The 24,440-nt window shown below is 40.4% G+C and overlaps 1 protein-coding gene across 2 annotated transcripts in view; it reads right to left on the reverse strand.

The window, feature by feature from the left end:
- The window catches only part of tnfrsf21 (tumor necrosis factor receptor superfamily, member 21), a 243,776-nt gene that overhangs the window by 195,267 nt on the left and 24,069 nt on the right, over positions 1-24,440 (reverse strand). For both annotated transcript variants that reach the window (XM_086265432.1, XM_086265431.1), the window contains exon 2: positions 3,256-3,946. In XM_086265432.1, the coding sequence (XP_086121558.1) occupies positions 3,256-3,946 (691 nt within the window). The remainder of the gene's footprint in view (positions 1-3,255; positions 3,947-24,440) is intronic.

The raw sequence follows: 24,440 nt of genomic DNA on the forward strand, positions 1-24,440 counted from the left end.
TTGGGTGTAGTGATGGATGCAGACCTAAACTTAGAAAAACACATTAAGACAATAACAAAGTCAGCTTACTATCACCTCAAGAATATATCAAGGATAAAAGATCTGATGTCTCAACAGGACCTGGAAAAACTAGTCCATGCATTCATCTTTAGTAGGCTTGATTACTGTAACAGCATCTTTACAGGTCTACCTAAAAAATCAGTCAGACAACTACAGCTCATTCAGAACTCTGCTGCTCGAGTCCTCACTAAGACCAAAAAAGTGGACCACATCAGTCCAGCTCTGAGGTCCTTACACTGGCTGCCTGTCCGTCAGAGGATAGACTTTAAAGTTCTGATGCTGGCCTATAAAGCTCTGAATGGTTTAGGACCAAAATACATCAATGACCTCCTGACCCAGTATGAACCATCCAGATCCCTCAGGTCATCTGGATCCGGTCTTTTATCAGTTCCCAGAGTCAGAACCAGACACGGAGAAGCTGCATTCAGCTTTTATGCTCCTTATATCTGGAACAAACTCCCAGAAAGCCTCAGATCAGCTGAAACACTCAGTTTATTTAAATCCAGGTTGAAGACTCACCTGTTCTCAGCTGCATTTGAATAAAGCACCAAATCCACACTTTAAGCTTAAATTTCAAAACTTACATTTAACTACTGATTTTATCTACTGTTCTGATTTTATCTGTTTTGATTTTATATACTGTTTTGTTTGTTTGTTTGTTTGTTTGTTAATTAGTTAGTTAGTTTATTTGCTTGTTTTAATCAATTTTAAATCATGCTTTTTATTTGTTCTTGTTTCTAATGTCTCTGTAAAGCACTTTGAATCACCTTGTTGTTGAATTGTGCTATACAAATAAACTTGCCTTGCCTTGCCTTGCCTACTTAGCAGAAACATTGAGCAACCTAACTAATAGGGTTGCAAACTCCCAGCAAAAAAAATAGGGAACCACCCCCACCCTCCACCTCAAGATGCTTAATCGACGTAATCAACTTTAATTTGATGCAGTGTGGGAAAAAAATGCACAGAAATCAATTCTTTTTCAAGAATAATTAAATAGATTCAACATCTTTCTTCAACAGAATTGCAGACTGCACAGATGGTACCTTCCCAAAGGAAAAAGTAGTATAGCTTACTAGGGTATATTAGACTTAACAGTTACTATATACAGTAATGGACTTCTATATATTTTACATAAGATTAAAACTTTGGGTGTAAGATTCAGATAATTATTTATTAAAAGCTAGACATTTTAAATGAGAATAAGAAAGAAAAGTATGTCTTTGTGCCCCCTTTTCCCTGTTCATGCCCTATCGGCCCCCCTGGCTAAACTTTGCTAGATCCGCCCCTGCACAGTTACCAGCCGTCAGCTGCGTAGAAAAGGATCCTGGTCTAGAAAGTAATATTAAATAAATTCTAACAACAGTTAATCGAGCTTAAACGTGCTGCTGTTGTTCAGCCGCTGGTTTCCTCTTTCTGGTGCAAAGTGGGCCAAAAACAAGCAAGAGACGGACAGGCGACAGAAAAGCCGATCAGCTGATCATTAAGCAGTTTCACGATTGAAGTAGCAGCAAGAAGAGGCAGTCGCTCCATATATCGGTTGTTAATCTTAACGTGGGAATGCTTTACAAACATTCAGAGATGAACTTACACACTTGCTTTTCTTCTCTCTGGGATGACTTCATCAGAGATGAAATGCTGGTTTGAGGCTACAAATACACGTAGCCGCTCTATCACTTGAGCACACTGCTCCGTGCTACGGTTATGAGCCGAGTTACGCCGTGTGGCAAGTTTTGTGAGGTACTTTTTTGATATTTAATGGATTGGATTACATTTTTTATTTCTCTCCGATATCCGATCCAGTAATTTACGTCAGTATCGGACCGATACCGATACGTAATATCGGATCGGTCCGTCTCTAATACATATGCCCACATTTGGGGAGAACAAGGAGAAGCTGTACACAACACACACAAAAAATGACCAGAGAGCTTAATCTGAGCATCTGCAATTAGCATAGCTTGGTGCACAAACAGAAAATTTTTTAATTTTGTTCTTACATTAGGTGCAGGAGTGGGTTTCAAGTGAAGAAAATGAAATAATAATATCCAAGACAGAAGCCTGAAAAGGCACAGCTTTCCAAAGGGACTGCACAGAAGTGATGATGAGGTGCTGAATATTGTTTCAGTCGTACTTAGTGTGAACACAACTGACTTGGGTGACTACAGTATGTTTGCATCCCTCAAGAGGTAAATCATCCGTCAAAATGTAACTACAAACTTTCCCCTAATATCCTTCTCCTCCTTCTGCTTTGCAAATAAAGCTGTGCTCCATCTTGTTATCGTAGAGCAGATGAGCTCTAAATTGCTCATTCCACAGTCTGTTCATTAATTAAGAAGTGAGGGACATTGTAATCAGCCTGGGTGGAGGAACAGTGCTAAATCAAAAAAAGAGAGGGAACTAGTCAGACAGAACAACTTAAAAACTGCTTTCAGTCTGTTGAAATGGTAGAACAATTAGCAATGTGTTTGACATAAAAGTGGAGCAGTGCTTTGTGGACACTGGAACAAACCAATGATCAATCAATATCAGTGCATTATTTACCACTATTGATTATCAGTGTGTCAGCCAGTACCACCCTGCTGCTCACAGAAGCAACTGGCTTCTGTTTATGCAAGACAAATCCTCAAAATCAGTGTGATATTTTGGCTGGCACTAACACACTGCATCATTATAACATGGCGTGAGCGTCGTACACTAACTAAAGCTACGTAATGGTAAAGTGTTGGTGAAAAAAAACTAGGTGGTGGCTTATAACTTTAATTACAACCGAATGTCTATGAGGTGGCACAAACGCGCTTTATTGACTTTCCAGCTGTTTATTAACTCATTCACTGCCAGCCATTGGCAGTGAATGAGTTAAACCCATTGACTCATTCACTGCAATTGACGGCTATAGACGTCAATGGCAGTATTATTATGATTAGCACTTTTTTAGCTATTGGTAGCTAATATTGTTTGCTGTTGATAATGTAAGCAAGCATAAAAGAGGCCTTTAGGCAAGGCAATAATGGAGGAGACAATAAATGCCACCTTTGAAATTTCGCAGGGAAATTCACATGGAAAATGTTTGAAAAATGCAACTTTTATTAGGTCAACTTTTATAAATGTAAAGAAACATTAAAATAAAAAACAGTTAAAGTTGAAAACTATATAAATTCAAATAGAAGATTATTAAACAGAATTCCCATCCCTCACCTTTTTGTGCAGGTCCAGCCAGGGGTGCTGGAAAGATTGAAGAAATAATGGGTTCCTGTACAAGTCCTGAGCCACCTGAAGCGGTGGTGGAGGCAGAGGATGGAGCTGTAGAAAGGGGTCCACAGATATTATCTTTCTCTCTAGTCCCTGGTGAGAGCAGCACCAGCCCCTGAACCTGGCAGCCTGTGTGATTTCTGCACTGTGTTGCACTTGATTTCACATCTGAAAAAGTTCCCTCAGAGCACTGCTTACAGACCACGTCCTTTTTCTCACTGCCCTGCTTTTTCACCCTCTTGCCTGGGGGGCACAAAGAGTGGGGCTTACACACAGCAGCACCATCCCCTGACAGGAATGTATTGGGTGGGCATGTGCAGATTCGATCCTGGGTGGCTGTGCAAGGCGTTTTCTCAATAAAGCCAGCTGGGCAAGGACTCCTGCAGCGATGGCATTGCTGAACTCCATTCTCTCCCCGTGTGAAGGTGCCTTTGGGACAGGGGCTGCATTCCCTCACAGAAGTTGGAGAGCAGTGGATGGAGACATAGGTGCCAGCCGGGCACTTATCACAGACCAGCTGGGTGCCCGTGTCTTGGTCGGTGTGCTGATAGTGCCGTTGAGAAAAAATGGGCTGGTCATCTGTGCTGGATGTGGTCAAAACCCGAGCTGAGATATCAACCACAACTGTACATAAGAGCTGAGGGGAAAAGAGAAGGCAGCTATTAGGCGAAAGACTAAAAATGTTTTGAAAAATGTTCTGGTGTAGAAATTTATGCAACAGGACAGATTGTCAACCCCTGAATGATGCTGCATTCATTATACTGCAGTAAGTGTTTAAAGCAAAAACCAAACACTATCTGAATTCTTAAGACTGGGATCCACAATGTCAGTTTCACACATTAGGCGGTTTTGTCAGTACTGTCCACTGAAAGATGGAGTATGAAGTAACTTAATTTTACAAGAACCACCCACATTAAGGCTGTAGCTCAGGTGGCAGAGCAGGTCAACCACTACCCAGAAGGTCGGTGGTTTGATCCCAGACTGCTCTAGTCTGTGCAAAATGCCAAATAATTCTTGGGCAAGATACTAATAATAATGGATTGGATTTATATAGCACTTTTCAAGGCACCCAAAGCGCTTTACAATGCCCAAGGACACAACGACCAGGACAGAGAGCCCGGGGATCGAGCCGGCAACCTTCCGGTTACAGATGCGCTTCCCAACCCCCTGAGCCACGGTCGCCCCATGTTGCTCTCCGATGCATCCATCTGAGTGTGAATGTGTATAAATGTAAGATATTTAGCACTTAAGAGCTTAGAAGATGTGATTGGGTGAATGAATTAGTTGTATAAAGCACTTTGAGTGCACAGACAAAGTAGAAAAGCGCTATTTAAGAACCAGTCCATTTAACTAATATCCTGTTATGGTACTTATTTACCTTTACCATCTACTATTTTTTATGCTGTCCATGGCTTTTTTATAAATTTTTGCCCTGACTGAAGCATTCCAATTTAATATGAAAACTTCAATGCAAAAATGTATGACAGCTAACATGTAGTTTATGAAAATTTGCCTCTTGAGCATGTGGCTCTAACAAAACCAAAACCAACAGGTTGCCAGTGACGTTGTGGATGGTAAGAGGTTAACCATCTGAGGTCTAAATTGTCATCAGTGATGGTCCCAACCCTAGCCCTAAAACCTAAACTTAAACCTGCTTTGGAATTAAGCAAAAAAAATTTAGAAGAAAGAAACATACATTTTTATGTGTGTCAGTTAAAATGATTACTTGTCCCGTGATAACAAGACTTGGGAGAAGCACAGAAGGTCCAGGCCCTCTCAGTCAAACAATGACACAACTCCTATGCCTAAAATACTACATGTACTTTAATATTAGGTTTTTTACAGAGTCACAAATTAGAACTAAATAGAGAAATCATATTATACTTATTCATTAATTTATTAATACATTATAGTAAGTCTGTGAACATTCTCTGGTTTATCATTGCCTTTTTTGGTACTCAACATCCCTCACCAGACAGAAAAGACATGACCACATGGATACACTCATACCTCCATCTGGTATCGCTAATATCACTTAGTCACTACACTGACTCATCATGCTCGTCACAACTTTAGTGTCAAATGGTGTGCATTCATTTCCACAGTTAAGAATTTAACTGATGTATCATGGGGAACTTTGTTCTTTTTTCTTCCCAAAGGCTTCCCTCTCACTGCTGCTGGGAACCTCAGCTCAGCGGGTTTAGGGGAATAACCCACACATGTCTAGGGTTACACATTTACACAGGCCCAAGCTGAGTCATGTCAGAGTGATGTTATCAGAAAATGCTACAGACCATACATGGCTTTACCATTTTATACTTTTAAACAACCAGTTGCAGTCTTTTACACTTATTTACTTCAAAACAACCAATCATAAGATTTTTAGGGACGCTATAACATTAACCTCTTACTCATGTGAAGTCTAAGTAATACCACTGTAGAGGCAATTTGTTTCCCCAATCTGATCATGTTTATTTATTTTATTGTAAATACAACAGCCTCCAAAAGCGATACTCCCTGTGTAATCACATTTAGGAAAATTAGTAGTATTAACCCTGCAGATCGTTCATCTGCTATTTATGACCTTCCATTCATTCACAGCTTCTTATCCCCTGGTGAACTTGTTTCATACTACAGGGAGTGCAGAATTATTAGGCAAATGAGTATTTTGTCCACATCATCCTCTTCATGCATGTTGTCTTACTCCAAGCTGTATAGGCTCGAAAGCCTACTACCAATTAAGCATATTAGGTGATGTGCATCTCTGTAATGAGAAGGGGTGTGGTCTAATGACATCAACACCCTATATCAGGTGTGCATAATTATTAGGCAACGTCCTTTCCTTTGGCAAAATGGGTCAAAAGAAGGACTTGACAGGCTCAGAAAAGTCAAAAATAGTGAGATATCTTGCAGAGGGATGCAGCAGTCTCAAAATTGCAAAGCTTCTGAAGCGTGATCATCGAACAATCAAGCGTTTCATTCAAAATAGTCAACAGGGTCCCATGAAGCGTGTGGAAAAACCAAGGCGCAAAATAACTGCCCATGAACTGAGAAAAGTCAAGCGTGCAGCTGCCAAGATGCCACTTGCCACCAGTTTGGCCATATTTCAGAGCTGCAACATCACTGGAGTGCCCAAAAGCACAAGGTGTGCAATACTCAGAGACATGGCCAAGGTAAGAAAGGCTGAAAGACGACCACCACTGAACAAGACACACAAGCTGAAACGTCAAGACTGGGCCAAGAAATATCTCAAGACTGATTTTTCTAAGGTTTTATGGACTGATGAAATGAGAGTGAGTCTTGATGGGCCAGATGGATGGGCCCGTGGCTGGATTGGTAAAGGGCAGAGAGCTCCAGTCCGACTCAGACGCCAGCAAGGTGGAGGTGGAGTACTGGTTTGGGCTGGTATCATCAAAGATGAGCTTGTGGGGCCTTTTCGGGTTGAGGATGGAGTCAAGCTCAACTCCCAGTCCTACTGCCAGTCTCTGGAAGACACCTTCTTCAAGCAGTGGTACAGGAAGAAGTCTGCATCCTTCAAGAAAAACATGATTTTCATGCAGGACAATGCTCCATCACACGCGTCCAAGTACTCCACAGTGAGTAAGAAAGGGTATAAAAGAAGAAAAACTAATGACATGGCCACCTTGTTCACCTGACCTGAACCCCATTGAGAACCTGTGGTCCTTCATCAAATGTGAGATTTACAAGGAGGGAAAACAGTACACCTCTCTGAACAGTGTCTGGGAGGCTGTGGTTGCTGCTGCACGCAATGTTGATGGTGAACAGATCAAAACACTGACAGAATCCATGGATGGCAGGCTTTTGAGTGTCCTTGCAAAGAAAGGTGGCTATATTGGTCGCTGATTTGTTTTTGTTTTGTTTTTGAATGTCAGAAATGTATATTTGTGAATGTGGAGATGTTATATTGGTTTCACTGGTAAAAATAAATAATTGAAATGGGTATATATTAGAGCTGGGCGATATGAGATTTTTTCATATCACGATATGTTTTTTTCATTTCAGGCGATAACGATATCTATCACGATATAAGCCAAATAACTATATTTGTAAGATTTAAATGTGCCGTTGCTCACAAGTAAAATGTGAAATAATCAGCAGCTTGTTTTTATTTAAATATTTATTTCCCATAATAAGTTCAACAGGGTAGATGTACTTAAGGAACATGAGACTTTTTCAGATAAATAAAGGCAAATATTGCAAACTACACAAAAGGCAGCCACTAAAGCGTTTACGTTTCAAAATAGAACAAACAAAACAGACTAAATTGTCAATTCCACTTAGAAACAAAATATTAATTCTAAAAATAAATCTTAGATTGTTTTACAGAAGAACAGACAAAACTGACTAACTTTTGTCAATATCAAATAAACTGAGAACTAAAAGGAAATTCTCAATCTCTCCTTGTTGTATAGCTGAGCTTTTCAAACAGTTTTAACAGTTACTTTAGTCTGACAAAAGCCGAATGACGAATTAGCGCTTCCAGTCAGAGACTGAGGCTACGTCCACACGTACACGGGTATTTTTGAAAACGGAGATTTTCCGTTTACGTTTTAAAAAATAATCCCGTACACACATAAAGGCAGAAATGAAGGAAAACGCTGCTATGAACATCCCAAAGCAGCAGGTGGCGCTAGATTTCTAACCGTACCGAAATGTTGGCCAATCAGAAGTCTAGAAGCCTCGGTGGGAAAAAATAAACAAAGCTGGGGCATAGAAGCAGAACCGAGTCGTATGTGTGGAGGGACAGTAACTGTGTGTATATGTAAGCATTTAAACACTGCAGAGAGTAGAATTAACAGTAACAGTATTGTAGAAATTCATTTCACCGAAACAATAACGTGGCGCACAGTGTGACGCATGCACCAGTTTATTGTATTTCCAGACTTGCTTTCGGCACAATTTACAGTGCACGCTACTCTATTTTTTGTCAGACTTGAAATAGCCGAAATACCTTCACACTACGGAACTTCTTTGGCTCTTCCGTTTGACAATCTCTCCGGCATTGGAACCATCATCTGTTTTCTCTTCGGTCACGCTCGGTTGATTTTTCTAGTCGGCACACTCATTTCCTCCATTACGCGCTGGCTCCATTACCCGCTGGCTGCTTCCCAAACAAACACACGTGCGGCTTGGCACTTGTGCTGTACGTAACAAGTCACGCGACGTGACGCTGCGGCTGTGATTGGTTTGGCTCTGCGCTACTTAATTTGGATTTTTTTTTTTTTTTTTTGAGGACAAGAGCAGCGAGGTCTATCGCGATAGCTTAATTTCTCTATCGAGTAAAAGTTATATCGCGATACATATCATTATCGTTCTATCGCCCAGCTCTAGTATATATTTGCTGATCACCATCAATGGCGCTGCTGTGGAGAGAGTGAGCAGCTTCCGGTTCCTTGGCGTACACCTGGCTGAGGATCTTACGTGGTCAGTACACACAAACAAAACAGTGAAGAAGGCGCAGCAGCGCCTCTTCTTTCTCAGGAGACTGAAAAGATTCGGCATGAGCCCCCGCATCCTCAGGACCTTCTATCGCTGTGCCATTGAGAGTATCCTCACTGGATGCATCACCACCTGGTATGGCAACAGCACCGCCTACAACTGCAAAGCTCTCCAGCGAGTAGTGCGGTGCTCTGAACGGATAATTGGAGGTGAGCTTCCCTCCCTCCAAGACATCTACAGGAAGCGGTGCCTGAGGAAAGCGGGGAGGATCATCAAGGACTCCAGTCACCCCAGCCATAAACTGTTCAGACTACTTCCATCAGGAAGGAGGTTCTGCAGCATCCGGTCCCGTACCAGCAGACTGAGAGACAGCTTTTTCCATCAGGCCATCAGACTGCTGAACACGTCATAGACACCTCAGCTTCACTACTGGAACTTCAACATTATGCACTCCACACTGTATATAAATGCCACTTGTTTTGCACATATTCAACTCTGTATATTTTATATATTTTATTATTATTATTATTATTATTATTATTTTATTTTTTTACTATTTAATTTGTAAAAATGTGTATACACACACACACACACACACACACACACACGTAGGAAAATATTTAGTATACACATCCAGAAATGCATACACTATTATATATTGTACATATATTTATTAGTTTCAGGTTGGCCATTCTTGTATTTTGCTCGTTTGTGTTGTTGTGTTTGCACATCTCTGTTGCTTGTGGGGCTCGCACACAAGAATTTCACTCGCATGTGCTGTGCCAGTGTGCCTGCACATGTGATGTGACAATAAAAAGTGATGTGATGTGATGTGATGTTTTTTGTTAAGTTGCCTAATAATTATGCACAGTAATAGTCACCTGCACACACAGATATCCCCCTAAAATAGCTAAAACTAAAAACAAACTAAAAACTACTTCCAAAAACATTCAGCTTTGATATTAATGAGTTTTTTGGGTTAATTGAGAACATGGTTGTTGTTCAATAATAAAATTATTCCTCAAAAATACAACTTGCCTAATAATTCTGCACTCCCTATATAATGTCAACCTCCATAACCTTCTTAACATATTTGCTCCACTTAAACACCGAACTGGCTCATTTTCCCGTTCAGCACCATGGTTTACTCTTAACCTGCGCCATCTCAAAGCTAAAGGACACCAACTGGAACGTCTGTTCAAGAAAACCGGACTTACCCTACACAAAGAAACGTATAACGATCATATTTTGTTTTATAAGGACTGCATTGCTTCAGCCAAATCCGAATACTATTCTGGTTTATTCAGTTCTAGTGAAGGTAACTCCAGGTCTCTCTTTTCATTGTTACGTAAAATTACAAAACCTCCTGGCTCATTCCCCTCTCATATGGACTCTGCTGACTTTTGCAACTCTATTATATCTTTTTTTCACTCATAAAATCACTGATATCCACCAACACCTTAACTCTGTGGGAGCTTCTAACTGTGAAGTAGACTTTCTGTTTTCCTCACTGTCTTACTGTCAGTCATTTTCAAGTTTTACTCTTCCCTCCATAGTTGATGTATCAAATCTTATTCAAAAATCTAAATCATCCACTTGTCAGTTTGACCCTCTTCCCACTGTGTTAGCTGAAGCTTGTCTTCCCTCATTGGCTCCTCTCATAACTAGTATTATCCACTCTTCCCTTAACACTGGAATTGTTCCTTCATCCTGCTTGTGTCATTCCAATTCTCAAAAAGCCTGGTGCAGATCCCAATAATTTTGATAATCTTCGCCCTATATCAAACCTGCTCTTACAATCAGAACTGCTCCCAACAAACAACAGGACTGAGCAGCTCCCTCTGCAGCTGGATCCTTAGCTACCTGTCTGACAGACGCCAAGTGGTCAGACTGGGCAGCATCACCTCATCCCCCATCACACTGAACACTGGTGCTCCACAGGGGTGTGTACTGAGCCCTCTCCTATACTCACTCTACACCTACGACTGCACAGCCACTAACAACTCCAACATCATTGTGAAGTTTGCGGACGACACTACAGTGGTGGGTCTTATCACCAATGGTGATGAGACGACTTACAGGGAGGAGGTCAGCGCCCTGACCCACTGGTGTCAAGACAACCATCTCACCCTCAACGTCGCAAAGACAAAGGAGTTGATAGTGGACTTCCGGAGGTGCAGAGGAGTACACACCCCCATCACCATCAACGGCGCTGCTGTGGAGAGAGTGAGCAGCTTCCGGTTCCTTGGTGTACATCTGGCTGAGGATCTTACGTGGTCAGTACACACAAACAAAACAGTGAAGAAGGCGCAGCAGCACCTCTTCTTTCTCAGGAGACTGAAAAGATTTGGCATGAACCCCCGCATCCTCAGGACCTTCTATCACTGTGCCATTGAGAGCATCCTCACTGGATGCATCACCACCTGGTATGGCAACAGCACCGCCTACAACTGCAAAGCTCTCCAGAGAGTAGTGCAGTGCTCTGAACGGATAATTGGAGGTGAGCTTCCCTCCCTCCAAGACATCTACAGGAAGCGGTGCCTGAGGAAAGCGGGGAGGATCATCAAGGACTCCAGTCACCCCAGCCATAAACTGTTCAGACTACTTCCATCAGGAAGGAGGTTCTGCAGCATCCGGTCCCGTACCAGCAGACTGAGAGACAGCTTCTTCCACCAGGCCATCAGACTGCTGAACACGTCATAGACACCTCACCTTCACTACTGGAACTTTAACATTATGCACTCCATACTGTACAGTAATGCCACTGTTTTGCACATGTCTCAACCAACTCTGTATATATTTATATATTTTATTTATTGTTTACTCTATTTAATTTATAAAATATGTGTACACACACACACACACACACGTAGAAAAATATTTAGTATACACATCCAGAAATGCATATACTATTATATATTGTACATATATTTATTAGTTTCAGATGTAGCCATTCTTGTATTTTGCTTGTTTACATTATTGTATTTGCACAACTCTGTTGCTTGTGAAGCTCGCACACAAGAATTTCACTCACATGTACTGTACCAATGTACCTGCACATGTGATGTGACAATAAAAAGTGATTTGATTTGATTTTGATTTGACATAGATGTTTACATCTGCGCTGTAACTGCAATAAGTTAATTAACCGATTTGCACTACAACCTGGTTTGCCTCTTATCTGTAGTTATTTTTATTTAATTTAATAACTGTACAGTATTCTGTTTATAGTGACCACTGTCCTTAATGTAAATATGTAAGAAAAATTGTGTATGTTTCTGTTCCGTGTCCTGTGTACTGTTTGTTTGTATATGTGTCTTTTTGGCTGCTGTTACAACCAAATTTCCCCTTGTGGGTCAATTAAAGGATTATTCTATTCTATTCTATTCTAAACCTGCCCTTTATTTTAAAAATCCTTGAGAAAGTTGTTGCCTCCCAGCTTCACTCATACCTCAATGACCATAATCTCTAAAAACAATTTCATCCTAGTTTCTGCCCCAATCATAGTACAGAAACGGCTTTGTTAAGGATTACTAATGACCTTCTGATGGCAGCTGATTCTGGTCTTTTAACCATTCTCATCCTTCTCGATCTTAGTGCGGCATTTGACACCGTTTCTCATAAGATCCTCCTGAGCAAAGATAACTCTAATTCTTTGCTTTGGAAGCAGGGGGTCAGAGTGATACCAATATGGTAGGAATGGGTGGGTATAAACGGACCACACATGTATGTTTTGGTCATTGGAAATTACTTATATGAATATGTGAAGGAACTTACCACAGACTACTTGCAATTAAACAGTCAATGGAAGCCAAACTCTTTCTATGATTAGTGCTAAAAAGGATAAAGCTTTCCATTCTTTCAGGACTCTGTTGCCCTTTGCCACACCACTCCTTTGCTTCTTTGTGTTCGTTCCAAGAACCTCATCCATAAACATTAGAGCATGTTCTCGAGGCGCTACTCATAACTCACTTGCGTCACTCATGTCAATGCATTCACTCACATCAGTGTTCAAAGTGAAAACACACGCAGCAGTAAATGGAGACATTCTGCTTGTTACAGAACACAATGGATATTTCCCCACCACGGGGCTACTGTTTGTTTATAGAATTTGATTACTGACACAGTAAGCATTTGGAGATTACCACAAGTGATGGTATTAATCAAGAGGATTCTGAAATTTTCTATCCCATTCCCCTACCATTGGTGCTGATGTTGTTATGCTGGAAGAAAAAATAAAAAATTTACCATTTGATATATATCCCTGTGCACCTTTAAGGTACAGTAAGGGATCATGAGCAACACCACCTGACTTGGACCGCTTTTCATCCCATTAAGCTAGCTGTTCAACATTAAGCTAGCTCACATATTTTGTTTGCCTACTGTTCTCGATAGCTTTTCTTCACAAATAAAATCATACAGCATGAAACTAAATAGGAAAATATTATTACTTAATTTAGTTTTTTTTAACACGAAGATCTCCACTTATGTTCACTGATTATCCTTGTTATATGTAAAAGAGATGACTGTACTTTCTCGTCATGCTGGACTATAAAGCATATACTCCTTATACATGTTTCCCCATTAATTTCATAGAATATGGTAAGTAGTCTGTGACCCTGTAAGCCTGACACAGCCGCAGATGGTAGCGACTTCCAGGTCTTAAAAGTAAATTCAACACAGAAGTGCCTGAAACTTGTAGTCTTTTTAAAGGCAACAAGGGGGCAGCAAGTGTGATTGCAAAAATCGTCCAGTTCTATAGGAATGTAAGGGAAGATGGCCCTCTTCCCAGAACCTGATTGAACCTGAACATCTCTGTAGAGATCCGAAAATGGCTTTTGTTTGATATTATACACTGAACAAAAATATAAACGCAACACTTTTGTTTTTGCTCCCATTCCCCATGGGATGGACATAGAGACCTAAAATTCATTCCAGATACACAATATAACCATCCCTCCCAAACAGTGGTCACAAATCAGTCCAAATGTGTGGTAGTGGGCACATCTGCTATATTGAGATAATCCATCCCACCTCACAGGTGTGCCACATCAGGATGCTGATCTGACATCATGAGTAGTGCACAGGTGTACCTCAGACTGCCCACAACAAAAGGCCACCCTGGAATGTGCAGTTTTGAAGTGAAAATGAATTTAATACAATTTGGAATAAGGCTGTAACATTGCAAAATGTGGAACAAGTGAGGTGCTCTGAATACTTTCTTGCTTAACCATCAACTGAATTCATACCTATTTAATTCTATTATATGCCCTTGTGATTTATGGGAGCTTGGTAACGTTGAACAATTCTTAAAGGTGTGGAGATTCAGTAATAAGGACCAGATGTTACAGTCCCTGATAATGCATTGCTTTAAATGGAGAAAATCTTGAGGGATGACTGTTATGAGGAAAGGCAGCCCAGACACTTCACCAGTTTGGGACACATCGTCAGTAGTGGACCTTGGATTCATCGGGTGTTTCGGCCATTATCACTAGACACCCTCATCCAAAGAGGCCCTGCCAGGGTTGATCAGGCCCTGGAGTGTGTGTTAAGCAGAACACTGCTTAACACACACTTAACAGAACATTTGGACCTTTAAACAAAAAACAGAACATCTCCTGGTAAAGGGAAGGATTTTATTGTATTCTATTTCTCTCATGGTAAAGCTGTTCAGGGAGCAGACTGACCTCATGACCCTTTTCTGTCTGCATCTATGCTTTTAAGCCAATGAAGGTAATTACTGCAACGGCTGTTAGTCAGCATGTTGGGGAAGTGGTGAGTAAGCTAATGGCCGCACATGGTCCCATTTGGCTGTGTGCCCTCTGCTTTTTTTAATCCTCCCTCTTTCTGCATTTTAGATACAAGACAAACTGGCAACAAAGACACACAGGAGCAGAAGAGGAAGCAAAGTGCAGTAATGGTACTTTGTCAGGACAGACAGACGCTGTCTGAAGATCCACAATAAAACCTCAGCAGATTTAGTGTGTGAATCAATTTCTGTCTTTCCTCTGCCAGCACTCCTCCTTTTACAACAGCCTTCTCTCTCTCTCTGTCCACACTGTTGATCAACTACATCATTTGCCTGGTGCACAGACCTTCAATCAGAGTCAGACACAAACGGATTGGAAAAGACCTGGGCTATCATATGTATGTTCTGTTCCATCTCTGTAGTCCTGCCTCTGCAAACATTACTGTTGTCTGGCAGTCTCCACAAGTTACTCAACCTAATAGGCATTAACAACATACAGGGAAACCCTCACCAGCTTCCAGCCTGACCCGTTGACCTAAATCTTCATTTATAGCTACTTCACATATTCATAAAGTAGAGGTAAACCAACTTTACAATCTGAAATCCAGTTTACTACTCATAACCAGGAGCAGTCGCAGGGCTTCTTTGAAGCCAGTTGGAACAGTGGGGAACTTGGATGCATATGCACTGCTCCAAAAAATGTAAGCAAACTGTGAATCCATTTCACCTAATTCACTGCAATAGTCTCGAACTTGCTAAATAACTACCTGTTGGGGGTGTGTCTTGCTGTTTCGCCTCCCATGCACCTGTGGCCATTTACATTTGTACCAAAGCAGGTGAAATAAATTCATTTTGACTGTTTTTCAGAGAAGAGCATAAAAAACTTAAAATGCTGTGTGATCTGATTCCCCTCTTCAGTCACACACTTGTGTGAAAAAACATCTAAATGTTTTTTTATAACGTCCTCCCTGCCCCCATAGAAGCATTGTACAGCTTTGACTCTGATGATCTCAACTTTGAGAATACACATTAATAAAAATAGAGATACAAGTTCTCAAAGTTGAGCTGAAAGATTTTAAACGTTTGGCCCCCTCCTCTGAATACATTGTTCACCATGTTACAGTCACTCCCTAAGTTTCCGTGAACAGAACTCATGGCCACTTGATTAATGCTCATGACAATTTGTATATTAACAATCGTGAAATTGTGGCTTGTGACTCATTGTTAGGTAATAGTGCACATGGTGCATGTTATTATGCAGCACTATTATGCAGCGCTATTATGCAGCGGTACTGTTTATAAGGTTGGGGAAACCTGCAGTCAGCTGAGCCTGAAGGAGTCACTTGGGTGAGTGACGAAATGTTTCTCTCACTGACAACGTTACTTCCAAATGAACAGAATCAACTTTCTGAGACATTCAGGATCTATTTATGTTTAGCTGGTGCTAGCTGAACTTGAAGGTTAAAGTTTTGCTGGTAGAAACTGTAGAGGGAATCCCAGTGGATATTTGGCTGATGTCTCTGTGACTCACAGAGTGAAGCACAGAGCAGAGGATAGAGCGAAAGATCTGAGGGTGGAGTCTTTAGCCAGGAAGCTTGTATTTACATCACAGAGGCATCAGTGTGACACCACTGCACTACCACTGCAGAGCAGGATCGCACTGAGCACTCCCACCCGCCACACACACACACACACACACACACACACACACACACAGTCACTTCCAGAAAACACAACCGACTTTGTGACTCCCTAAGCAGAAAACCTGTAATTCTACTTCCAACTCCAGCTACTGCATAGACGCCTGGGTCCAACTCTGCTCCCAAGTAGAGCCGATAGGTCAGACCATTTTCAACATACTTACCGATTCCATAGCTTAGCAGTATTACATAGACACTACATTTGATTTTTTGAGTAGCTAAACCACAGTATTTTCCTATCAATAAAGTCAATTTAACATTTTAACTGACTTACGCTCTCAAACAAAAAAAGAAATCATGGGGAAAAAATGTGTTTAGAGGTTTGGAACACATGAGCATGTCAATTACAGGTCATGCTAACAATTCTATTGCCTCTATTTTAAATGTTTTTCCTATTTAAGCTCTAGGTTTCAGCCATCAAGCAACATGTCAGTGCAATACTGAACCACTGCAATTACCCCTTAAGGTAGTTTTGCCCTTTTTCATAGAGTCTGTATTATGAAGATCCACACACAGCCACATAGGTCCCAACAACACATCTCACTTTTAAAAGATTCTGACACCCCATTATATCTTGGGAAATAATAAGGCAACTAAGTGCAACTTCCAACTCAAGCAATAACATTTTTAAAAAGTAAGAGTAGGAAGCAGCAATAAATAAAATGTGAGGCAGAGAACATATTTCTTTAAGTTAAGCTAAAGCATTTTGATAGTGAACTCTTTCTGTTCCAGTGGAATGTGGATGATTCAGAAATCCATGAGTAATGGTATTATGCTTCCAAGTGCAGCTAATTACAGTAGTATAATAACACATCGCTAGTATTAGCTTCTTAGCAGTTAATTAGATAGAGGGTACTCACACATCTTTAACAGTGAAGGCTAACATTTTTTCAAAACAAAGCTATTCAGTAAGCTTTTCACCTCTCTGAATATTTTTATGGCTACCATCAGATAGGATTTTAGAGCTTGCAGTTCTTATTGTATACTAGTGCTGACTAGCTAGCTTGTTGAGTTGAAAAGCAGCAGCCACTTGTCACTCAAATTGGTCACCTCTGAAATTTTATTATACAGCTGTGTAAAAATTTGGCTCTAGAGACAAAAAGCTTTTACACTCAGGATGCAATAATCTGTAAGAATATTGTTTTACAGGCAGCACGGTGGCACGGTGGTTAGCACTGTTGTCGCACAGCAAGAAGGTCCTGAGTTCAATTCCAACATCAGGCCGGGGTCTTTCTGTGTGGAGTTTGCATGTTCTCCCCGTGTTTGCGTGGGTTCCCTCTGGGTACTCCGGCTTCCTCCCACCGTCCAAAGACATGCAGCTTGTGGGGATAGGTTAATTAGATAATCCAAATTGTCAATAGGTGTGAATGTGCGAATGAATGTGAGTGCGAATGGTTGTTTGTCCCTGTGTGTTGGCCCTGCGACAGACTGGCGACCTGTCCAGGGTGTACCCCGCCTCTCGCCCTATAACAGCTGGGATAGGCTCCAGCGACCCTGAAAAGGATAAGCGAATGGATGGAATATTGTTTTTCACGCTGACATTTTCTTATTACAGCTGTTCAGTGCAAATTCATACCACAAATTTGCAGCAACTATTTTTTTTTTCAGATCAATCATGATTTTTTGATGATCTCCCACATGTAAATAAACAGATCTGACCGATCAGATTCATTTGACAACAAGCATGCTTGTAGCTTAAAACTTGGCCAGTCGGCTCTGAAATTATTTCTCTGTCTCCACAGATGTGGTCCTAGTTCTGCTAAGACTTCTGCAATGAAATCTTCAAATATGTATAAAAGCGGCTGTGATACAGCGTCGGCTTCCCGGATCAAACCATGATATTCTCTCTGTTGCTGCCTTCTTCTGAGAATATAATGAACCACAAATCTCTTTCCTTAATTTTCTTCTTTAGAAACATCAGGAACACTTCACTGCTTTTTGTTCCTCCCCTTTTGTGAGTGTGGACGCTTCATCTCTTTGCTCTTAAATGCTTTGCTTCTTTTATTGATTTTTATTGATTTTTATGCTGATTTTTTCCCTTTTTTCCGTATGAGCTTACCCGCGATAGCTTCTGGACACTTATAGATCATTAGGACTAAAGTGTTCTTAACAGAAACAGCAACATTTTTATAGTTACCTTATCCTCAGCGCTCCGTGTGTCTGTGGCCTAGACACAGCTGAAGCCTGATTACAGCGTCTGGGCACCGAACAGCCTCAATAGCCTGGAAAGGTGCTAACCGCTAGGCTAACTAGCAACAAGATGCCTTCCCTCTCCACAGATGACTACCACAGCCTCCTGCAGAAGATTGCAGTACTGGGCCCTATTTCAGGAAGCTGGTTTAGAAAACTCAGAGTGAAAAACGATACTCAGGGTTGAGTAACCCCGAACTGTCCAACTCGGAATATTCGGTTTCAGAAAGGCTGATAACAATTAGTTCAATCAACGCGGAGTTGCTTTAACCCCAAGTTAAGCGCGCGCACGAGGATACATAAAGCCCTGATTAGTGGAGCACAGATTAAGCGAGTCACCATGGAGACGGAGGGAAAGAAGGCGCGGTCAATGTATCTTACAGCGCTTGAGGCCGAAATTCTGATGGCAGCATATGCCGATAACATGCAAATTCCGCGGAAAAAAAGTAACACAGCCTCAGCTGCAAAACAAAGGGAGCATGCATGGCAAAACAAAGCCGACAGAGTCAATGCGTGAGTGTTAATTTAAACATTGATCTAGGGATTTCCACCCATTTAACACGTTATTTTATTATATTTTATTTTATTTTTTATTTTATACATTTGATTTTGTGATGTGATTTGAGCGCAGGTGCAACCCAACAGGCCCCAAACGTTCCTGGCAGCAAGTAAAAATGAAATATAAAAATATAGTCCAAACAGGTAAGGTGTAATTGTATTATGAGCCATAGTGCTTGGTCTGTTTGTATGAGGTGCCGTAAGGGACATTATTACTGAAACGCTCTCACACACACAACTGAAACGCTCTCACACACACTACTGAAACGCTCTCACACACACTACTGAAACGCTCTCACACACACTACTGAAACGCTCTCACACACACTACTGAAACGCTCTCACACACACTACTGAAATTTTAGCTCTCACACACACAACTGAAACGCTCTCACACACACTACTGAAATTTTAGCTCTCACACACACTACTGAAATTTTAGCTCTCACACACTACTGAAACGCTCTCACACACACTACTGAAACGCTCTCACACACACTACTGAAACGCTCTCACACACACTACTGAAATTTTAGCTCTCACGCACACTACTGAAATTTTAGCTCTCACGCACACTACTGAAACGCTCACACACACAACTGAAACGCTCTCACACACACCACTGAAACCAGAGGCATTTCTGCTGAACAGGAAGTTGTTTCCTGACAAGGAAACTGATGGAAAAAGTGGTATATTTCAAAACACTACAAGGATTTCTACTCAGCAATCTGCTAGTACAGCAGTCCCCAACCTTTTTTGCGCCACGTAAACGATATAAAAATGAAAAAACGATAAATACCATGAAAACCATAAATAGAAATGTGTTCGAATTTTTGTGGAGGAATAAAACCCATTACATAGAAAGATCTCAGCTTGTGAAGGGATACAATAAAGGTGGTATCAAAACTCCAGAATTGGAATTTATGGTTGGCACCCTTAGAATTAAATGGTTAAAATCTTGTCTGTCACAGCCAGACTCTACTTAGCTCCACATCCCATGATTCTTGTTTAATAAAATAGTATACAGGATTAGACTTTATTTTGAAATGTGATTTTGCGGCAAATAAAATCCCCATAAAGATATCAAACTTTCCAAAACAGACGTTGCATTTTTGGGAAAATGAGATTTACCCACAACTTCTCCCCATAATTCAACCTTATGGAATAATAGGGTAATAACACTTAATCAAAAATCAATTTTCAAGAGTGACTGGTTTGAACAAAAATATTATATTCATAACAGATTTGTTGGATGATAACGGTGTCATTCTAAGTTACACAGACTTTTCAGAAAAATATTGTCTAAACTGTTCTCAAAGAGAATATAACAAATTTTGTGAACTGGTCCCACTGCCTCTGCTTCATTTGATTAAAATTTTTATGATATACAATAATTTCTCATCAGTGCTCCCAAATTTATTGCTAGGGCAATGTCAGCTGTTTGATAAAAATGCAATAAGAAATTTGTTAGTAGTTTCTTCAAAGACAAAATATTTCATAGTTACAACAGAATGGTTACATGGCATGGTTCTAATTTAGTTATTTCATATACACTGGATAAAGCATACTAAAAATTTATGAAATAGCCTATTCTACCTAAAGTTAAAGAAACACACTTTAAACAAAACTAATACTGTGGCAGAATTTCTAAAAAAAGAGATTTGGCTTTGAGGTGGATCAGTGTTCTTTTTGTACTGATGAAAATGAAACCCTAGAACATCTTTTTTTTTCCTATGCCCTATCACACAATGTATTTGGTGCAACTTAAAAAATTGGATTTCCCTAAATATTAATGATGTGCCACTGTTTGAATTACATCATAATTTTTTTTCTATGGATCATCTAGCATTGGATGTCTCAGACATTATTAACACACAGCAAATCCAGCATGTCCAAATTAACACTGTCGGATTTGATTTCAACACTATTAAAGTGTCTATATGGGTCCACACCAGAGAGTGTTAATTTAACTCTGATTTAGTGTTAAACACCAAATCTGTCTGGAGTTGATAATTTAACACTTGGTGTTAAGAGTTTATATATTAACTCTCAAAGAGTATTTTAGTTTAACTACGTAAGAGTTATCTTCTAATTCATTCTAAAAAGCGGGAATTTTACTGTTCTGAACGTCTAGAAATTTCTTTTGGAAATAAACATTTACTAAAAAGATGCAATGGTTTTTGAAAAACATTTATTCTGAACTGTGCACCACAATTTCAAAACATTTCTGAAAGATGTAACAGTATACATGTTCTCACTTTCATTAGAATTTTGTTTATCAAAAGGTCTGACATAGTAAATGCAAATAACAGCATTCTCATCACTTATTTCTTCAATACAATATGCATGTCCTTCATTCATCCCTTTGTGGAACTTCAACGCACTTCTGCTCTCCCCCATATTCCATCTTCACAAGCATATCCTGTGCGGAGATTGAATAAAAATTAGTTGACACTAATTAATGGCACAAATAATCCAGTAAACAATTGCAGCACAGTAAAAAAAAAAAAAAAAAAAAAAAGGAATCCTCTTTGAGCCATTACTTGTGTAAAGTATTTTCCCAAAAGACAAAGACACAGGCAACAGGTAATACTGAACTAAATGTAAAACCTCAACCTTTTTCATTTTTACCTAAACCGTGTGCACAAAACTCTGGAGGGATCTATGCTAACGTAGAATCGAGTCAGGACGCCTGCTACTGCTGTTTGCTCGTGTTTTTTTTTTGTTTTTTTTTATGGGCGATCGTTTTCAGGCTTCAAGTAGCACCATTATACCAACATTTCACATTCCAGACATTGTTTTAGGTGTATTTGACCAAAAGTTTGACTGAAAATTCACATGCAAGCTTTTTTTCAAGGCTGTGGTATTTGCCCGCAAACAATACCTTTCAGCTAGCTAAGACAGAATATTATGCTATCACCGAGCAACATGGCTAATGTCTTTCACACAGCTTTGTCTCAACTCCAAAGAGCCACAGAAGTAAAAGCTCATAATAATAATTGAAACAATCTTTGAAAAAATGACTTACCAAGCATGGCAAACAACTCAAATATGTAGAGCAAAATGTTCTGAAACGGCTTCACTTCAGCTTCGATTGGAGCCGTGCTGGGGGCGGAGTCTGTGAATTTACACTATTGGTGTCATAGCCCCTGTAGGAGTTCAGAGTTAAGAGGTCAAGAGTTAATGTTTCCATTGTAACACCTCCAGATTTGACAGAGAAACACTCATTTTTAACACTCGATTTTAACTACTATCATTTTACACCTCAGAGTTACATTAAAAGAATGTGACTCTGCTTAGAGTAAAATTAACTATACTTTTGCAAGAAGACTATTAACACCAAAACATTTAACACTTTTGAATTTGCTGTGCATCATCATACTTTTGAGTAAATATCCAGAGCGTTCTCACTCCCGAGGCGTAACATGTCGACGTTTTGTCACGTCCCGCGGCGTTCCTGAGGAACGCGAAAGGACACCTTCGGAGTTCTTATGGTACGCGGCGGGTTATGGCTGGAATCCAGTGCAATGACGCTCCCGCGGGAGTAGACGTTCCAGCCCTGTATTCCAGCCCTAAACCTAACCTTATCCCTAGCCCTGACCATAACCTTATTCCTGACCTTAACCAGGACTTTAATGATGTTAAATAGCGTGTTTCTAAGCGATTTGAAGAATAAGAGCGAACATGTGTAGGTTCAGTCCAGACGGTTCTCATATTTCCTCTTTTTCCGAGGTCGTCATTTAGGAACGTGGTGGGTAGCCGAAAACGTAATATGGTGACGATTTGTCACCTAGCGTAAAATGTTACGCTTTGGGAGTGAGAACGGGTTGAAATATCATATCCATTGTGCTAAATGGAGGAATGCTAAGCCTTCTCTCCCTGGTTTTATTGATGATTTTAAGATATTTTTCTTTGCTAAAAAAGACAAAAAGCACATATGCCAAAAAAATAACCAGGATAATGTACGTCTCCCGCTATTCTAGATTTTGACTTATGCTGAGGCTAATATATTGTTAAGTAATGCAGCTGTCTCACTAAGGTCCAGAATCGATTTGTTCCACGATTCGATTCAATTCAATTCGATTTGATTATGGGGAATTTTGACAGTCAGAAATATTATAATTCAGATCAGTACATTTACATATTTTTGTATTTAAAAAAAGGAAGCTGACACACGCAAGACTTTATCAAAGGTGTGAGCATCACAGCAGATGCCTTTGTGTCAAAGTAGCTGAAGATAAAACACATAAAAACATGAAGGTGGTTTTCCTGGCCTGGGATTTTATAAAAAATATTCTGCAGTACATCAAAAACGAAAGAAAACCATTAATCAACATATGAACATTACCTCTGACGTTACAGCGGTTTTATTAGAGACACGGCTAACGTTTTGCATTTTGCATAATTTTAAAAAGTTTAAATTTATTCAGTATTGAACGGCAGAAATTAGGTTTTCTTTTCGGAAGTATGTAAAATGAAAAAAAAAAAAAAACAGCGGCCGACTGCGCTGTAAACAACAGTAGACTTGTGCATAAACAAGCAAGCGAATAATACAGAAAACAGATTTTTAGACGGGAAACTGTTCTTGAAGTACAGAGAGAGAGAAAGAGAGGGCTGTGCATGACGTGCGATTTTATCGTGGTGGAAGCAAAACAGTGAGTGAATTCATGACGATGTTTATGTGAAGCGCAGTTTGGATCTTCTTTTGCTGCTGGTTCAGTCAATATTGTTTGGAGAGAGATAAAACTAACAGCTTTAGAATCGGCGCAAAAACGGCGTGAAAACAAAGCGCGGACCTGCCGACAGATCAGAGTCAGCGAGCTGTCGGCTTTCAGCCCCGACCGTGTCCGTGCTGTCGGGTGAGAAAGGCGACATCTCACTGATTCTGATCCGCAGGTCCGCGCTGTGTGTTTACGTCTTTGTGCAGAAGCCGTGTACCTGCTCTCATTTACTGTCTTAGCTGTTTGGTGGTTGTTGAAATTTTGTGAGGTTTCACCAGAGATTCTGGCATTTCGGGTAAAATAAATTTATATTAAAAAATCGATTCGACGGAAGAAGGTAAGTGACGGAAGTGACGGACAAGGTAAGCGACCCATGTTGTAGGTGACGTCAGACGCCGGAGATTTTGGCGGAGAAAAAGCAAATGGTAGCATAGAGTTTAACAAAGGTTTTTCAAGCTTCAGTATTACCAAATATACTAATCAACTGTCATATAACTAACAACATCTGTTTTATCATCTCTAACACCCTGGAGGACAACAGGGAGAGTTTAGACGCTCTCCAAGATTACATCGACCGCTGTTTTCAAGATTTAGTAATGAATAAGGCCCAGAGTGCATCTTCCCCGGCCAAAATTGAGACGCCGTCATCGAAGAGATGTCGCCCGGCAGACTCCCCCGGTACAACATCGCCTGCCGGCAAAGACATCGCAGACATCCTGGAGTCAATCAACAAGCGATTGTCCAGTTTCGATG

Source organism: Aulonocara sp. 'chitande type north' Nkhata Bay, linkage group LG15, assembly GCF_057382095.1.
Source record: "Aulonocara sp. 'chitande type north' Nkhata Bay isolate Kocher_YH1m ecotype deep benthic linkage group LG15, A_spYH_male_GT1.1, whole genome shotgun sequence".
Classification (NCBI taxonomy): Eukaryota; Metazoa; Chordata; class Actinopteri; order Cichliformes; family Cichlidae; genus Aulonocara; species Aulonocara sp. 'chitande type north' Nkhata Bay.